Source organism: Carassius auratus, chromosome 9, assembly GCF_003368295.1.
Source record: "Carassius auratus strain Wakin chromosome 9, ASM336829v1, whole genome shotgun sequence".
Classification (NCBI taxonomy): domain Eukaryota; kingdom Metazoa; phylum Chordata; class Actinopteri; order Cypriniformes; family Cyprinidae; genus Carassius; species Carassius auratus.
The window spans coordinates 1,279,890-1,299,424 of NC_039251.1; the positions used below are offsets into that span (position 1 = coordinate 1,279,890).

General features: G+C 37.9%; 1 protein-coding gene across 1 annotated transcript; it reads right to left on the bottom strand.

Moving 5' to 3' along the window:
* Positions 1 to 14: 14 nt before the first annotated feature.
* LOC113108150 (cohesin subunit SA-2) lies at positions 15 to 19,266 on the bottom strand. Its single transcript, XM_026271001.1, has 32 exons — positions 19,170 to 19,266; positions 18,092 to 18,177; positions 17,842 to 17,926; positions 17,521 to 17,685; positions 17,306 to 17,402; positions 17,080 to 17,156; positions 16,925 to 16,996; positions 15,853 to 16,057; positions 15,603 to 15,754; positions 15,013 to 15,086; positions 14,796 to 14,919; positions 14,572 to 14,667; positions 13,610 to 13,689; positions 13,367 to 13,474; positions 13,114 to 13,231; positions 12,847 to 12,964; positions 12,449 to 12,558; positions 12,216 to 12,308; positions 12,044 to 12,130; positions 11,138 to 11,338; positions 10,885 to 10,961; positions 10,447 to 10,534; positions 10,283 to 10,363; positions 9,065 to 9,157; positions 8,169 to 8,346; positions 5,970 to 6,115; positions 3,784 to 3,885; positions 2,067 to 2,221; positions 1,630 to 1,758; positions 1,345 to 1,538; positions 856 to 913; positions 15 to 771 (listed from the first exon to the last, which is right to left on the bottom strand). The coding sequence occupies exons 2-32, from the start codon at positions 18,130 to 18,132 to the stop codon at positions 645 to 647; spliced, it is 3,531 nt and encodes a 1,176-aa protein (XP_026126786.1). The 5' UTR covers positions 18,133 to 18,177; positions 19,170 to 19,266; the 3' UTR covers positions 15 to 644.
* Between the last annotated feature and the right edge of the window lie 269 nt (positions 19,267 to 19,535).

The following is a 19,535-nucleotide window of genomic DNA, read 5'->3' on the forward strand; positions in this document are numbered from 1 at the left end:
CACACATTCTCTGCAGGATGTTATTGCCCTTTAATTAAAGTTAATGTTTACATTTCTGCAAGTCAAATTCATTTGACATATTTATGGAGCAACTGGTTTTATTTTTACTAGTAGAAGACATAAACATAATAGCTGTGATCAAAAATATAAAATAAAATAAAAATACAGCTGCTGCTCCTTAACTTACAACATGGGTGAAGCTTATTTGAATACCTGAATAAACATCTCATTATGATTCAATGTAAAATTGAGCAATGCACAACAAAATATATACGTGTTCTAAAAGTACACAGGGCAAAAAATATTTAAAAAGATTGGTCCAAATTGCAATATTATTCTTTTTGTGCTACAGTTAGCAATAAATGGGTGTTTTACACATCAAGATTTGAAAGTGCATCATTCTGTCTTTTTAAGCCTACATAGGCTGTGCAAAAATTTCATCAATAGCAATGCACCATGAATTTACATTCTTTACAAATATTTCAGCACCGCCTTATTAGATCTGAATCTGATCATAATAATTATCATTTTAAATGGCACAATTTTCATATACAGGCCATTACGCAAAATGTTGACCTTTTAACAGTAAATACAAAACAAACAAAAAACAGATCGATGATGACAGATTAGCCATGATTACAACATCAGCCATCAATATCTACAGTATCCACGTCCACTTCATCACTGCTCCGCAGAACTTTATCAGACGCCAGACTGCTGGTCAGCTGCTCTCTGCTCAGTGGGGCTTGTTGGACTTTTGAGTCTTCAGAACTTCACATGGAAAAATAATTCAATCGTATGTTACTCAACTGACTGACTTTCCACACAGTCAATAAAAGTGTTCATTGACCTCACCTTTTCAGAAGCTCGTTTCCCTTTGGTTCTGAAGAGAGCGAAAGAAACCTTTGGTCCCCTGTTGGAAACAGAAATAGGTCAATTATTATATTAAACTTCACATAATTCTTAGTAACACTACTAGATATACCCTAAATAGTTTGTGGATATATTACTAGTGACATCAGCTGACTTGCAAATTAAAGCATGCTATGCTTCCCCAATTGTTTTAATTATTTTGTTATAATTATATATCTATAATTAAATGTTATTATTTTTTTTATTAATTTATACGATTTAAATTAAATACACACATAATTAAAATTTATACAAGTTTAGTATAAATCAAAACATTTTAATTATAAAATCATCCTAAAATCTAAGTATTAACCTAAAGTCTAGATGTTGAAAAAGTTCTTGCCCATGTTATTTGTCAGTTGTCACCAACCCTTTTATATATTGCATTATTAAAAACCTGGACGTCAGAAGTGACCGGCTGAGAGTTCATACCCTCAGAGTTGACTTGTGATCTGGAGCGGTTGCTGAGGGAGGGCTGTTTGTTGGTGTCCGAGCTGATGAAGGAGATGGCATCTTCTCCCTCAGCCGTGCCCATCAGAGACGCTCTGTAGTAAATCAGCGGCATCCAGCTCTCCTCTCTGTTGTTGATGACCTGCTCACCAGCAAACTTCTGCAAATAGCTGTAGCTGGGAAAGAGACGACCAGTTTAAAGATGTTAAGATCCAAAGTGCAAGAGGTCAAGCTTGCAGAATTCGTTTTGTTTTTACTTTAACTTACATAGTCTTCTTGTCCGGTTTGAGCAGTTTGCTGGAGAATTCGCTGAGGATGGTGAGGTATGAGATGTACGGTGGAGAGTGTTTCTCAGACTGCTGAACGAAGCCTTTGAAAACAAACTCAATGCCGTCCCTGCACAGAGAAACCAGTAAGAGAACATTTCCTTTTAAGACCTGAATATTCCTCCTATCTATCTAAATTTGAATCCTAATATAAGACCAAAACTACAGCTGGCAAGATGAATTTCTCAGGCCTGAAATAACCAAAGACCGGACTCCTCTGTACTGGCTAAATGAAGCCATGCGGTGCAGCATCTTGACAAAACTATTTCTATTTGTGGTCAAACATAGCAATCAGTCTGTTTTAGCTGTGCCACTTTGCCAGACATGAGACGTAAACTCGCTGACACGGAGTCAGCAGCAGAGAGAGGACTGTGCTACCTGTGGATCATGGCCAGGGACTCGCGGGATTTGATCTGGTCCCATCCGAAGGTGAGTGAGAAGCGTCTGGCCAGCTCCTTGATGCTGCTGTAGGTCTGGACCCTGGAGCTGCAGGTGTTTCCTCTGTCCTGCTCCTGTTTCAGCCTCAGATACAGCTGAACTCACACAGAACATGTATGTAAGTCCATGCACATGACAGATTACATGACAGAGAAAATCGGTCCTTATTTCTATTCCATTATTAATGATTATCTGTGATCGCAAATATAATGCAGCTTAATTTTTCTGTCTAAAAGAGGGAAACCTAAAAAGAAACGGTGGTGTTTTATATATTAGCATATATAAAAAAAATACATTGATTATATTTGTGTGGGGAGTATGATGGACATTTGCACTCCAACATAAGATATCTGATAAATAATTAAATAAACATGCTTTAATAGTGCATATGGATAATAACATTAGTGTAAGATAAACATATGACTTGTCAAAAAATAATATATTTGATAATAAAAGTTTAAAATCCTGAATATTTTTTTTTTTTTTACATTATTGTAATATTTAATCATCTTTAATCATGGAGCAGCTTATATTTCACTATAGATAAATTATATAATTAGATTAACATGTATCTGTTTAATATGGATACTATGGTTATGGTACTATACATTTCCAGTATACTGGATGTCAAAAGTTTTTTTTTATTTACACCTCATAACTGTAAAAATCTTATGAAATATGACAATATACATTGTAAAAATTCTAAATTAAATATATGTACACTACCATTCCAAAGTTTGGAGTCAGTAATACTTTTTAGTGAATAAAAGAAATGAATACTTTCATTCAGCAAGGATTAATTAAATTCTTCAAAAGTGAATAGAAAGAATTGTACATAGTAAAAAAAAAAAAAAAATACTGTTCTTTTGAACTTTCTATTCATTCGATAATCTAGGTTTCCACATATATAAAAAGCAACACTGATTATAATATTTAAAACTGATATAATCTTCATATCAGTATATTAGAATGATTTCTGGAGGATCATGTGACACTGAAGTAATGACTGCTGACAATTCAGCTATACCATGAGAGGAATAAATGACATTTTATTTATAAAATTAAATTAAATTGTATATATTAAAATGTATAATATACTAAACCGAAAAGTTATTTTAAATTCTAAAAATATTTATAATATTTAACAATATTACTATTTCCTTTTTTTTATCAAATAAATGCAGCCTTGATAAGATATATCATAAGAGATTACTTTTAAAAACAGAACAGTAGTGTACATAGTATAATTTAAATATATTATATTAAATGGAAGCATTACTCGCATACACTGCTCTAGACTTTGGTTTATTCTAATAATAAATATATTTTACTTTCTTCTTTTTCAAAAAAAAAAAAAAAAAAACCATAGTCTAAAGAGCTGTGTATGTGTGTGAGAGCAATGCTTCCATGTCGCTCCTAAGCACAGGATCTACCATTAAGCTATTCAAGGAGTGAAAGAGCTGCTAGAACGTTCTCCCGCTGAGCATGATGGGATGGCGGGAGGGTGGATTCATTGTGTCTCTGAGGCGTCGACAGCTGCAGGGGCCCATCAGAGAGCAGAGAGCACAGGGGCCTGGGACAACCGGCTGAGCAGATGTGCCACGCAGAGGCGCGTCACATGAGAGAGAGCGCCGGTGAAGGACTGCAGCCTCCATACCTGCTGAAGGCACTGCACAAGCGTGCGCGCGCTTTCCATCTTGTCCATCTGCCGTGTCCTGTTCAGGGTCTCTTTGATGATGTCGCCGAAGTCATTGTAGAACTGCAGGGGAGATATGACAGCAGTGAGCGATACAGGCTCCATGTCTGCCATATGGCTTCATGCCTAGGAATGCAAGCCTGTGGCATACTGAAAGCACATTACCCATAAGGCTGTCTGGCCCTCAGGATAAGACTCTGGAAGTGTAGCCTATTAGTCATGAGAGGTTTAAGGTTTTTATTTTTACTTTATTTTACTTATAATATGGTAACAATTATGCTCAAACATATCAAAATACCATACATAAATCATACAATGTATCATACTTCATTATTAAAGGAATAATATTAAAGGGTCAAAAAGAAAAAATTGTGATGTCATTTATCACAGATAAGTGACAGTAATTGAATTCTGGGGGAATCTTTGGGGAAAGCAGCATCACCTTTGTATTTTTGTTAAAGTAATTCAATGAATTCTTCTTTAAAAGAACTTCGCTAATATAAAGCTGTATAAAGAGTTAAGACATTTAGTTGTCCAAATGATCCTGCTGAGGATCATTTCCTCTCTGATTTTAGGGTTTTAGCTTAATATATACACTTACCATTCATAACTTTGGAGTAAGTAAGATTATTAAATGTTTGTATACTCGCACACCAATGCTGGATTTATTTTTATCAAAAATACAGTAACAACAAAAAAAAAAAAAATACTAATATTGTACAATATTATTACAATTAAAAATATATATTTTTTTATATATTTACAATGTATTTTTTTTCCTGTGGTACAAAAGCAGCATTTTTTTAAAGCTTGAAATTTCACATATTTTTCATGATTCTTTGATGAAAGAACAGTATTTAATAGTTGTAACATTATAAATGTCTATACGGTCACTTTTAATTAATGTGTTCCTTTTTCCCAAAAAATCTTAATCACCCCAAACTTTTGTAAAGTAGTGTATGACATGACACAGTTTACACCGTTTCTATGTTTTGGCTTCTGGAACATATTTACCTTGCATTATTAATGAAATATTTAAACATATTAAAATCAATCAAATCAGCATTAGGCCATGACTTCCCAAATATGCTTTAAACCGTCAGTTACTATTAAAATATTTTGGTGATGAAAGTATGGACTTTGTACATATAAATAGTGCTTTAATGATAGTTAAATATTACATCTAATGATAATGCTTGAGCTGCATATTTTACACAGTTTTAATATATATACACCGGCTCTGATGGTGGGGGTTTCTCTCAGAAAGTAAGATTTCTGACATATCTCTGTTGATGGTTCTCACACTGAGTGGCTTTGAGACTTCTGCCAGTTAATGCAGTATGCTGTTTATTAAACCCAAATTAATCACCCTCAGCCACTGACTGACCCACCTACTGCCAGACAACAACCTTCATTTATTACCATTTATTTGCTTCTAATACATACTCGCTCTTAGCGGTCAAGAAATGTGCCACTGTCGTACAGAGAAGTGACCACTTGTTACCAGCAGGAAGCTGTTCAAGTGAGGGGTTTGTGGCGCTTGCCAGCTTTACATCATTTGCCTCAACTTTGAAAGCTGTCGTTCAAAATGATGGCATTCAGAGTGAACGTGTTTGTGTGTGTGTGTGTGTGTGTGTGTGTGTGTGTGTGTAGTTTTCTCTTCGAAGGCCTCATCAGAGAATGTTGTGTGAGAATGTGTGCTGGCCGAGCTAAGCAGGCATTCCAAACATATCAGCATGTCAAACACACACACACACACACACACACACACAGCAATGTAAATCCCACCTATCGTAAACTCAAAACCTAAGAGCTCCAGTTATGAAAAGATGAGCCAAATGAACAGACCGCCTCCATCTAATACTAATATTAAACCGTATGCTAAGTAGCTATTTATTTAATTGATTTTTTTAACACTACTTATAAATGTAATACTATTTCATATATGTGTATATATATTTTTTTTATTAGAACATTAGAAGTTTGGAAAAAAGTAATATTTACTGTGAACACTGCTATTTCCTGTTGAATGCATGTTGTGGTGCTAATCCACCAAACTGTGGTACTTATCTGTAAAACTTGTACTGAGAAACAAACTAGAGATGAAGTGAGAGACAGGAACCTGCGCGACGAGTGAAGTGTCATACCTTCACATACTGCTTGAAAAGCTCCGCAGCCATGCTCATCTCTAGCACACTGTGCACTATCAGCTTGCAGTACGCCGCCAGAAGATTCCTCCGCCGGTGCAAGTCTTCCAGCCGTCCGTCTCCACACTCACTCTCACTCTCACTGACTGCGCAGACAGACACAGAGAGAGAGAGACAGCTTGAAACACAGGGGTTGAGATTCAATAAGAGAGCGGTATAATTATGATACTCAAATCTTATAAATGAAATGCTTTCCTGGGGTGAGCTAAAGTTAACAACATTTTCTGCTCGGGAACAGAATGTGTCTGTCGTCGTCCTGCCTGGTCCTGAAGCCATCACTTAATAGAGAGGTTTCATAACAGCATTAGTGACGCGAAGAAAATCCAATAACTAAATTGCTTTTTATTACATGTTACCAGCAAAAGCTTATATTGCATTTTTCAAGAGGTAAGGAATTTGTGGCAGCACAAATCGACGGCTCGATGAAATATTTATAGAATTGATACGATTTGTTTCAGTCACACTTGATTTCTAATCAAATACCACAAAATCTGATGCTATCTCATGCACTGCTTGTGTCAGTCTTAAAGCAACACAAGGCCAAAAACAACACAAAAACTAGTTTAGGAAAGCTCATTTTGATTTTCCAGCATATGTAGTCATTCGGATATGCCTACCAAAGCTTCTTGGCTTTCGTGTGGGCTTCTAAATATAATTCCACAGGGCTCTGTGTTGATCTAATAAAACCTAAATCATTTACAAGTGCAACTTCTGTTAGACCTCACCTAATGACATCATGAGGGATTATTATCATAATGCATTATCTGTAAGACTTAGACACATTGATTCAATGGCATGTTTGATAGGTCAGTGAGAAGGTGTGCAATTAGATTAACGAACCACAAACAAATACTGTGTTCTGCTACAGTGCTTTCCACTAATAGAAGGAGAATGAGGCTGATTGTGCTTCTTTATGTGATTATTTTGTTCCTAACATAGGCAGGGGTAGAGTCAGACTGCCATCTGCTGGTCAAATTGAGACTATTCTTATCCATCAAGACACCTTAGTATTGTATATATAACACAAAGATGTTAAAAGTATTGCATGTGTGTGTTTGTGTGGAAAGATTTTTTGAAAAAAGTTCTTATGCTCATGTATTTGTCTGCATGCATGTGCATTAAAAATGCAGTTTAAAAATACTGCATAAGTAAATTAATTATATTATATTATTATTTGTCAAGTAACTTGTAAATAAAAATATCATGCATTGCGGTCATGGAAAAGCTGAATTTTCATCAGCCATTACTCCAGTCTTCAGTGTTGCATGATTCTTGAGAAATCATTTTAATATGCTGATTTGGTCCACAAAAATCATTTATATTTATCAATGTTAGAAACATTATATGTGTATATATGCACACACAGAATGGATAGACACTCATATATAGATGAATTTAGCTTTTTTTATTATTATTATTTTTTTTTTTTTTTTAACTATTTACCTCTATGAGACAGGAATTACTGTATGTAGCTGTTTTTCCTTGTGTATTTCTGACAAACAGCACATGTCACTGTGTCACTCACAGCATCACATATAGAATGAGACAACCTCTGTCTCTCAGGGAAACTGCGTCTGTCACAAAAGCATCAAGAGCCGTTGTGATTTTGTTCCTCGTGTTTTTGTCTCTGTGGTTTAATTGGGCCCAGGGGAGGGGGAGCCCACACCCACACATAAAAAGTTTGTCCCGGGCCCTGTGAATTTTAGTGGCAGAATTTGATGATACCCTTAGGTATTCCAGATAATCTCGTAATGGTAAATTTTCCACACAAAAAAAAATTGCATCAGATGTTTTCTTTAGTAGACAGTTTGATTTGAACTGCAAACTGCTCATCCAGTTATCAGCCAATTAGGAAGAACTTCATTGATTTCATTAAAACGCCACAGCTACTTTTTATCCTCATTTTGGGCCCTCCCTTAAAAGCATCCTGTGTGCACATCCAGTGCATTGAGTTTCACCAACATTAAAGTTCCTCAGAGGTACCTCAGTTAAATCTCAAGAACATATAAAACAAATTGATCTAAAGGGCAACAACTCTCTAAACACTTAGGTAACTCTGTTGAGGCCGCCCAGTCGCTCACATGGCAGAGCACAGGCCAAACAAAACCCTTAAGATTTTCTGAAATGAAAAGAGAATACCTTTACTACTGTGGGTGTCCTGCTCGGGGCTGGTGAAGACATGCTCCACGACGAAGGAAAGAAGAGCTTTCTGGAGTTTGGGATCAGGGGTGTACAGCAACGGAGTGCCTGCAGACGAGTCCCACATCTGAAGCTGGTAATTATGAGCTATGAGAACATCACTCAGACACATGAAGGCCTTTGTGAAGACAACATAAAACAGACAACGCCTCATCAACAGATGTGATAGAAGGTAGACAATAATACACAATAAATTCTTATCTAAAATCTAATATAATTCTAAACAATCAAATGATATCTTTCTCCGAAAGAGTGCATCAAAGTACTAAATTATTTTGTTTGCATTACATTACAAATAAAATAAAAATTACAATATAAGCAATTAATCAAACACTCGTGGCTGAAGATGCTAAAAAAAAAAGTTGCAATACAACAGCTGAAGCTCTCAGGTTTTTTTAATAAAACTTAGTGCTTTACTCATCTGCTACAATTATTTTGATTGATTCATTGGCATAATTCATTGATGTAATTAACTTAAATATTTTAAATCAATTCACTGAGAACATGGACAATTCAAAACGGTCTTGAAATAAACAAATATTTTCCAGAACTTGCATTTGTTTTAGTTTCAATTAGTGTGTTTTTCTGCTGTCAGCGTGCCTTGGCATGGAGTGAGGGTTCATTACTAAAAACCCAACACAGGTGCCAAGGGCACTCCGCGAGAAATTAAAGTGGAAACAAACAGGATTCAGACAATGCCAGCGCATCGGCCCACTGGCGCACATGCTACAGCTTAACGCACAGACAACACGCTCTGATGTGCTTGGAATAATCCACTTTGAAAAAAGGACTGAATCAAGTGGTATGCTGTGAACAAAGAGAACCGCGATGCTCACTTGCTCTCGTACAAGCTGCTCAGCGTGCGAGAGACAGCGGTGACATTTCTCACAGAAGGCACGTAGCTGGCTTCTCTGCTGGAGGGCGGACTCCTAAAACCACACACACACACACACACACAAACAAACACATCCGTAACCATGACAATTCTTTCCTGTGCAGCTTTTGATTTTTACCACATTTGGAGTTGTACTGAGCATTTCGCTCAATTTATTTAATTATTACACATGCATATGACCATGCAGATTGAGAAAGTACACAAAGCTTTGACACTTCAGGGAAAAGTCATATGAGGAATAGACAGAGTATACGAGCAAAATAACAGCAACTGAAAGATGACTGCAGCAGGGCTCTAACTGATGTAGACTGATGAAAGTGGCGTTGTGAACAGTGCCGCCAGTCTCTTGTGTGATAAAAAAAATTATTTCATAATGACGTGCATGTGGAGCTCCGGGGTGGACGTGCAGGATTGGTTCCTCCATCCCACGTAGTCGCAATGTAGATTCAGCTAAATGACTCTTTTGAATCGGACATACATCCCAATTTTATTCTGAACACGTCTTCTTTTCCCCCTCACCTCGGGTCGCCATTGACATTAGAATTGCAGATTGAGCCGAGCTGCCGCCTGAGCCAAAAATTGCCCCCTGCGCTGTCAGTTATTGATGACGATGCCAGAGGAGAAAGCAGCCGTTTCTGAGCCAGCACTGAGCAAATCTTACCTACAGCAGTCTTAATGGCCGCCAATATTTCACCGCATAAAGGTTAGAGGTGGGGAGATATGATTATTCCGTGCACTGCATGGAAACATAGGCCTAATAAGAAGCCCAGCTATTAGTGGTGAAACGTTCACACGAGAGTGCAACCATTACGCCCCCTATAATCCATCACCAGCACCGACTTTTCCTTAAGACTCACGATCAATCGCTTTCTATCACTTATTAATTAAAATCCGCTGGACATAACCCTAGAGCCTCTGTGTTGATATTTGAAATCCAATGTGGCAGGTTTAAAGGACACGGCTCTTTGTGATGGATCATACGGCAACTCTGTAGACAGAGAGTCTTGCATGCCTAAAAACGCTTGTTTAATTAATCACCCAAGGGAAAACTCTGGCCTTGCGTCTGTGCTTGAAGATATTACCATTCGAAGCATGATCTCAGCCGTTTATGAAAGCAGTCACAATTCAGTCGGAGCGGAAGAGAATTTAGATGGCTCACCCTGGAGGTCAATCCTTCTCCAAAGGTGTTGAGCTTCCAAAGGATGCAGCTACACATGCAGCGCAGAGCCTCGATTGTCACCTACAAGAAATACAGATTAGAGAGACAAACCCTGTTGAAGGAATAAAAGAGTAGAAGGTTTGGAACAAGGCTAATAATGTTACCTCCATGGGAAGACCACTATGTTTTATCTCCACATCCAGTAGTCTGGTCCCCAGCTCATACAGGCTCCATTTAGACAGATCCTGAGCACTAGACAGATTTGATAAAGCACAAATAAAATAAGAATACATACATGTGAATGGCATCAGACAAAATTATGGCACAGATTTTCCAAACTGAACAAGCTGTGCATCTCAGTATCTTTGTAACATTTGCAGAATGTTCATAAAACCAAAGTAAATTGTTCTTAAAGTATAAAAATAATTACTTTTTGAATGTTTGCAGAACTGTAATGAGATTGTAAAAAACAAACAAAGATTTTCAATAGCTTTGTCAGTTGGGATGTAAACCACAGGTTGATAATTAAATTGGTCAAAGAAATGTGCTTGTCGCAAATATTGCAGAGTGTATGTGGATGGAATAAACTAGAAACTGCTTACACAATGAAAACATTAAGTTTCTTCAGTGTGGACAGAATTTCCAAAGTGCTGTCCTCGTTTCCAGTGAAACAACCGTCCTGTTCATGAAAGGAAGCACCTTTAATCTGCTGTGTAAGATCCAGTCATAAATCTGTCATGAATCAACTTATCCTTTATTGATGTCTAGATCCCTTTGAAATGCATGTATGTATCTGGTACAAGCTAGTAAAAGAACAGTTTTGCAGAGTTTTTAGTGGTCCATTAGTGTACTCACACTCAGTGATTCTCTTAACCGTGTTCCCAGTGTGTCTGTCCAGTGCTGGATGAGCCGGTCAAAGCTGGGCCGGGCCAGAGAGTGCCAGGGCAAGTCCTGAGCACAGAGGCTCTGGTAAGAACGAGCAGCCGCCTCCAGCAGTCCAACATCTGTGTGTCTGTCCACCGCAGCCTCCAGCTGAGCCAGCAATGCCAGCACACACTACAACAAAACACAAATATAGGCTATATAAAAACCAGACACGGATTTCTCCAGAAAACTACCAAATAATACATAGACTACCATTCAGGGGTTTGAGGTCATTTTTTTAAGCAATTAATATTTTTGTTAAGCAAGGATACATTAAATTGGGTGACAGTAGAGACAGTAACGGCATTTATAATGTTACAAAATATTTCTATTTCAAATACCGTATTTTCCGGACTGTAAGTCGCACTTTTATTAATAGTTTGGCTGGTCCTGCAACTTAAAGTCAGGTGCGACTTATTTATCAAAATTAATTTGACATGAACCAAGAGAAATGAACCAATAGAAAACATTACCGTCTACAGCAGCGAGAGGGCGCTCTATGCTGCTCAGTGCTCCTGTAGTCTACACTGAAAACATAGAGCGCCCTCTCGCGGCTGTAGACGGTAATGTTTTCTCTTGGTTCTTGGTTCTAAATAAATGCGACTTATAGTCCAGTGCGACTTATATATGTTTTTTTCCTCATCATGACGTATTTTTGGACTGATGCGATTTATACTCAGGTGCGACTTATAGTCCGAAAAATACGGTACATGTTCTATTGAAATTTCTATTCATCAAAGAATCCTGAAAAATGTCACATTTTTCTCGAACACCAAATCATACACTATAGATAAATAACAGTGAAGTCAGTGCATCAGATGACACACAAACACTCACCTGTGAGTTTTCATGATCACAGGCGTCCGTTTGGAAATACTGAGGTATTTTTAGAAGGGAGCTGAGTTTTTCCGAATCCTCTGAGTACTAGAGGATGAGATTAGACATCATGTTAATTTATGAAGAAGCGGTTATGGTAAAAATGAACAGAGCAGTGTTTTTTTTCTTTTACCTTGGATAACAGCTCAGGCAGCACTTTAACGAAGTGTTCAGTGAGTTTTGTGCAGTCATCAATTTGTATCTTTTTCTCTTTAGTATTTATGACCTAAATAAACAGATATGTAACTAGCAACATTATCACAATGTGTTGGATGTATCTGGAGTATGAACATAAAGGTGACATATATCTGGCAACCCTGTTAGATCAGAGCACCATCTAATGAAAGATGCAACAGGAAGTCTTACCTTTTTACCTGCTCCTCTCCCTGACAACGGAGGCCCCTCTGCAGCCTGCCTCACTGACGCCGAAATGAGCTCAATCACGAAGGCCTCCTCAGCACTGCTCAGAGCTGTAGCTAAAGCACGTCGCACAACACAAATAAGATGTCAGTTTGCTCTCTCACAGTGGACTTTCAAATAGAGGAGATAATGCTGGATAGAAATCAATACTTTTCGTTTATATTTCTAGTAATCATTAAAACGTATTTGAATAGTTAACCTTTTGTAGTTGTGTATATACTATTTGTTAAAGGATGGAAATCTCTGCTTGTCTGTAGTAAAAGCCACTGATAATGCAGAATTACAATAACGAAGCATACTGGAGTGTATACTGTAGTGTGTACTAAAGTAGTAGTAGTACTAGCCTTGTTCCTGACAGGACGTGTGAGGTAAGAGCAGTGAGGTAAGACCGGTCCAGTCCTTCAGCAGAGCCCCTGCACTGTCCCACAGACTATCCACGAGGTACAACACATGCTGGTGCAGCTATGATAGAGGGGAGAGGATATTTTGTTATTTAACTTTAATTTAAAATGTCAAATTGAAATGCAGGTTTGCATGCACAACCACCAGATCTCAGAGCACATGTACTTATAATCTTATTTTTAAGCATGGCACACCTTGAGTTGACATACCTCATTCTCAGTGTGGAAGTTGATCAGGGCTTGGACTCTAGCTAAGAGTAACTCTCTGTGACTCTCCTGATCAGAGGCTCCATCTCTGGGCTTTGATAATTCATGGTTACTGAGCAGCCTAAGAGCAGAGAAATGACACTGTGACGGCAAATCAATTAAAGTAAGCTACCTACTTACAGCTATCATGTATTATTATGTGCATGCATGTGTCATACAATAGGGTAGGTTTTGTAGAATGACAACCAACACAGACCTGTTATAGAGGAATTCACCCGCAGTGGTAGCTAGAGGTCTGTGGGAGCAGTACACAAACTGGAAGACATTCTTGTGGTCATCAGGACTCAGAACATCCTCACAGGATCTGACACAAAAGGGAACAATTTCAACAGTTACATGAGGAACAGCACAGCATACGCTTCACAGAGGAGAAGTCAAAGTATGGTTCAACAAACTCTATGAGAAATAGTCAGTATGAGGAGCAAGGGGAGATACTTACTGAGAGATGACCATGAGCAATCTCATGGCCTGTATGGCCACTTCATGGTCTTTATCCAGAGTCATGGAGATCATCCTCTCCTTCAACAGAAACAGCATTCAATCGCTCATGTAAACACTATAACTACCCGCTATGAGAGCAATCTTATCTCGAAAACCTACAATAGGACTTGAGTTAAAGACCCAGATGCATTTAAACAGCTCTTTAAATCACGTTTGTGCTAATGTGCTTTCTGCCGTTAGTGAGGGTACGGTGAGGGTGGGGTCCTGTGGGAAGCTATCAGGCCAGTGAGCCCAAGGCAAAACCTGAGGGGCTTTCCAGCCTGTCAATCAGCAATCATGCCCTCCTGCTGTCCCACTGCAGCTCTACAGGACCTTAACTTAAAAACTGCCAAAGACGTTTACTGACCGCGTCCATTTGAGAAGTTTGGCCAAAACAGCAAGAGCGTAAGAGCTGGAGGACAAACTTACAGCCAGTAAACAACTCTCCATAAAGAAGTTTATTTGTCTCCAGCAGTTACTCTCAGGTACAGTTTGAGCTTAAAACTGTCCTAACCAGATACGTGATAGACATAGCAGTCATGACAATTTAAGATTTTATTCTAATCACCTGTGATGGCAACAAGTGGAACTTTTGTAGGGTGCTTGGTTTCTGTAGCTTCATGTTAAGTAGCTTCACCCATTTGTAATATCACACATCAAATATGTTCTGATTGGATGTGAATGTGGCATGGTTTACAGCATTTTTGTGTAGAGTTTACAGACAGATTTTGCAGAAACATGTCGTGTTGTGCCTGACTAGTAACATGATGAGTATCCTCGTTCATGCAGCCATTTTGAGGTAAAAATAGTGTGTTCACAATGAAAATTACAACATGACACAAGTGCACTTCAATACACAGATGATGCACGGAATTGTGGAAAACTTTGGGACATTTGGGACAATGTGGAAGCAATCGTTACCTTAAACCGTATCGTGAAAAGGTCCATTTTAGAACTACTTTGATCCTGATAAAGGGCCTGTAGACCCAGCACACATTTCAGACGCACATCAGGTTGCTGTAGAAGATTGTTAAATAAATAAAACAGGCAGTCAAATATTAATTCAACAACAACTGACATGGGTAAATGTCTAAACATTTCAAAATGAATTGTCCTTTAAAGCACCTGGCTGCTGGCTAACCCACCTTGTCATGCATCATCCATCCCACGTACTTCAGATAGCTGTCGTTTAGAAACACTGAACTATACAGCTTCATCCACACTCTCAGTTCCTCCATGCAGATGGCCCGGATTTCAGGAATTACGTCTCTGGAAGTCACATCACCGTTATTATGGTACATAGTTTTTATTTGAATTGATTTTCAAGGAAGTGAAGGCTAGTGTGGTTAATATAAAGATCACCTGTATCTCTTCAGGAAGACTCCTTTGAATATGGCATCCATCATGTTCTCAATTTCACATTTCCTGTCCTGTAACTGAAGAATGAAAGTAATTTATTCTGACTTTACAGTTTCCTGTACATCAACGCCACCATTAAAATGTTTTGTGGTCAGTAATATTATTTTTATTTTAGAAAGGATGAACTAAACTGATCAAAAGTGACATTTATAACAAAAATCATGATGGTTTCTGTTTTCAACACTGATAATAATAAGAAATGTCTCTTGAACACAAAAAAGTCAGCATATTAGAATGATTTCTGAAGGATCATGTGACAATGAAATGACTGTTAAAATTTTAACTCAAATATTTCCTTTAGCAGATATTTCTATGCCTATTTGAATTGTGCAAGTCACATCAGCGAGTGTTCAGAGTATTATATTTACAATGTGATATAGATCATGAATTAAATTATTTTAGTTATATTACTCAACAAATCTGCTTTTTACTCACTCTTGGCGAGTTACCTTTAGACCCTGACTATACTCCAGAAAGATCTGTGTATAAAAAATGTTGAACTCTGTAACCAGACATGCTGTCAATCGTCTAACCTCACTGATCTTCCTCTGGATTCTGTCCAGCCTCGGAGAAGCCCGTTTGCTGGTCATCTTGGCCAGCTCGACCTCGTACAGCCGCTGACTGTTATCGACACTGATACTGAGGTTGAGAGCCACATTTATCAAAGCACTGAGCAGCTTCACTGCTGCAGAAACACACACAACAGAGGCAAAACATCAGCTTTCTGGATGTCTGTGTGTGTGTGGTTCAGGTCAAGTAGAATTGGTCATCGGAGCAACTTACCTGCTAGTGTACAGGTGTGCCTAAATGCACGAACTCTGGAATCGGAGAGCTCTGTCAGTAGTGAAATGAGTGTGTTCAAGAGGTAGCCATCGAAGATTACACAGTTCTGACACTGGGCCACTAGCACCGATACAAATTCACAGAAGTGTGAACGAAACCTCTTCCAGTACAGGCCTGACATGATGAGAGGATACTCGCCACTGTCCTGAGGAGGATGGAAAGAGGATCAAGATTGAAAAATAGTTACGATTTTATATTCTGTTATACACTGTTGTTCAAAGGATTGATGTCAGTACATTTTTTACAAAGAAATTAATACTTTTATTTAGCGAGGACACATAAAATTGGTCAAAAGTAACGGTTAAGATGTTTGCAATGTTACAACAGATTTCTATATCAGATGAATGCTGTTCTTTTGAACTTTATATTCAATCAAACAATACAGAAAAAAGCAGCATAATGAGTTACAACAATGATACCGTATTTTCCGGACTATAAGTCGCAGTTTTGTTTCATAGTTTGGCTGGTCCTGTGACTTATACTCAGGTGCGACTTATTTATCAAAATTAATTTGACATGAACCAAGAGAAATGAACTAAGACAAGTGAACCAAAAGAAAACATTACTGTCTACAGCCACGAGAGGGCGCTCTATGCTGCTCAGTGCTCTTGCAGCCTACCACTGAGCAGCATAGAGCGCCCTCTCGTGGCTGTAGACGGCAATGTTTTCTTTTGGTTCTTGGTTTAAATAAATGCGACTTATAGTCCAGTGCGACTACGTAGTTTTGGACTGATGCGACTTATACTCAGGTGCGACTTATAGTCCGAAAAATACGGTAATTAAAAACAAATGTTTCTTCTTGAGCGCCAAATCAGCATGTTAAAAGGATTTCTGAAGGACCATGTGACACTGAAGACTGAAGTAATGGCTGCTGGAAATTCAGTTTTGCATCACAGGAGTTAATTGTTTTAAAATACTTTAAATAAAAACAACAGTTTCAATTTAAATTGTAATAATATAAGGACAACGTGATCGCAGTTTGCAAAATGACGTGGAGTGCTCTGAACCGTACCATGTCAAGAGGCCATGTGACAGTTAAAATCCATGGAAATGCAAGGAACTTCTTATATTGTAAACCTGTGTCCTGTGATTAAAAAAAAGAACACTCATAAGTAAGAGCAAGAAACATGGGAAAATAATCAATGATGAGCACGCTGGATGTCTAACCTCATCCAAATCCTCCACCATTTTACTCATGACATCAGCACCCTTTTTGCTCTGAAACATCTCTGCTGTAACCATCCCTACAAAAGCACAGACATGTGAACTACAATACACAAGACAAGCCACAAAACAAATACAAAGCGCTAAAAATGACCTACTTCTATTAGTCATCACTGTTGTGAAATGATGTTCTATTACGAAAGAGAGAACAGACATTACGAAAACATGCCTTTGCATCCTGAACACTGGATAAAGAAGCTGATGAGATCGAGCAGTGCTGAGTCTCTGTCGCCAGAATAAGCATCGATCCAGTCATCCACCACAGCCTTTCACAAAACAAACCAAACATCCATATAACAAAGATTTGTTTAAATCATTATGACCTAAGAAGTTTGTGACCTTCCAAGTGATTATCTGTAGCAGGGCTGATCATGCTGGACGTACCTGCATTGCGTTCCTCCCCATGCTGACCACCTCAAACAGTGTGACGGCTTCCACGTCTCCATTTTTGAGCTGTTCGTACTCTGCTCTGCCCAGGCTGCCATTACTGCTCTTTGAATGCTTTCTTTTGGCATTCTCAGAGCATTCCCGGGCTTTCCTCTTTCCTCTCTGCACGTGACAAAATATAGTTCTAAATTAGATTAAATGTTCTTACAGTAAATCTCACAAGAAGTCAGTTGTACTATGATAAGAGTATATGAGATGCAAAACCCTATTGTTGGAGTTTTTTTTTTTTACAAACATTGTGGTTTTAGCAGCTCTTACCACAGTCTTCTGTCTGTTTTCATTTCTCTCACTTGAAACGTGATGCACCGATGCACAGGAAGAGACGTCAACTACTGAGTTCTCTCTGAAAACAGGATGAACAGGCAGTTTTTTAGCTGTACACACAGAACACCTTGAATAATAAAATTTAATTAAATTGGGATATTTCAGAAAAAGACGGTATGAAATCGAGAACTGTATTGAGTCTGTTTTATGATGAAAATGCAGAGGTAGTTTTCAGGTGTCTCACTTTTGCACCGATCTGGACAGTAAAGTTGGCTCCGCTATCATCTCCTCTCAGATCATAGCTGGACTAGAAACTGATGCTCTTCTGAACTGCAACAAAAGAAAAACAATTGAGAAATGATAATATTAATCGAGTACATCAATGTTCCTATATCACTGACAATAATATTGTTAATATTTGTTAGACACCAAATATCAAATATAAATACATGCCACACTATGCATCTAGAAAGAGATCACACCTTTGCATTTTATTTAAAAAGTTCACTTCACATGAACAACAAAAAATCTAAAATATTGGTTTTGGCATCTTGCTGCTTACTATCCAGGATATATTGTGTTCACACCATGCACACCTAGTGGCTCTCAAACTTTTGACTCCTATTATCAATTTACTGTAAGACTATTTCAAAGCAATACTTCATTGGGTACTGTTGTAATGCTGGGAAAGCTGTTTGTTTTCAGATATATTATATTCACAGAAACTAGATTCATACATTTAAGAGCTCCTGTTGCGGCGGTTTTCCGTGATTTTTACAATATGCAGAAAATCATGGTATAATGTTACTATAGTAAATGCAAGCGCGCAAAATGTTTGTCAAAATGTTTTACTCAAAAACATTTCCCTTCTATTTTAACTTGTCTTTTAATGTACAGTTTGGATGCAGACAGGAAAATAAACTCGAGTAACGCATACAAAAACATAAGGTGACAAGTGACCTGATCTTGGATGCCATTGGCTGAGATACAAGTCAACAAATCAAAACCGGAATCCTGATTGGCTAGTTCGAGTGTCAATCAGAATTCCTCCATTTCTCTGTTACTGTGCCATATTGAAACAAAAGCATCTTAGGAGAACCTGCAGTTTCATTCATATGAATGTGTGAACCGGCTCGAAACGTTGACAAAACTGTCAGATCAAGAACAAGGCTTGCATGCTACCGAGTTTATTATTTAACTAATAAGCACAGAAAGGACAATCGGGATGCATGCTGACCTATCGGCTTTATTATTGACTTGCTGTTCTATATAAATATAAAGATAACTATGCAAAAACGCGAATGTAGTTTAATAAATCTTACCAGAGACAGTCGTCATCTTGATTGGAGGATTAATGTAAACTGCACGTATAGATTTAGCTACTCCCACTTCAACATAGCCGCGTGCACGTCAACGAGAGCGCGCTGTACGTCTGACGTAAGCCCACGTTTCTTTTACTGTCTATGGAAGTACATTACGTAATGTAAGCAAATCAGTTTACAAGCAATACTGCTACCACGAATAACAAGGTTAATTTATACAATATTTTACATGTATACAAAATAGTTTAAAGTGACAACTTTATAAAATTATAATGAATATAATCAGTGATTATAATAAATTCTAATATATAACAAAAATAAATCCACACATTTAGAAGGTATACGATTCTGATTACCTTGTTTGAG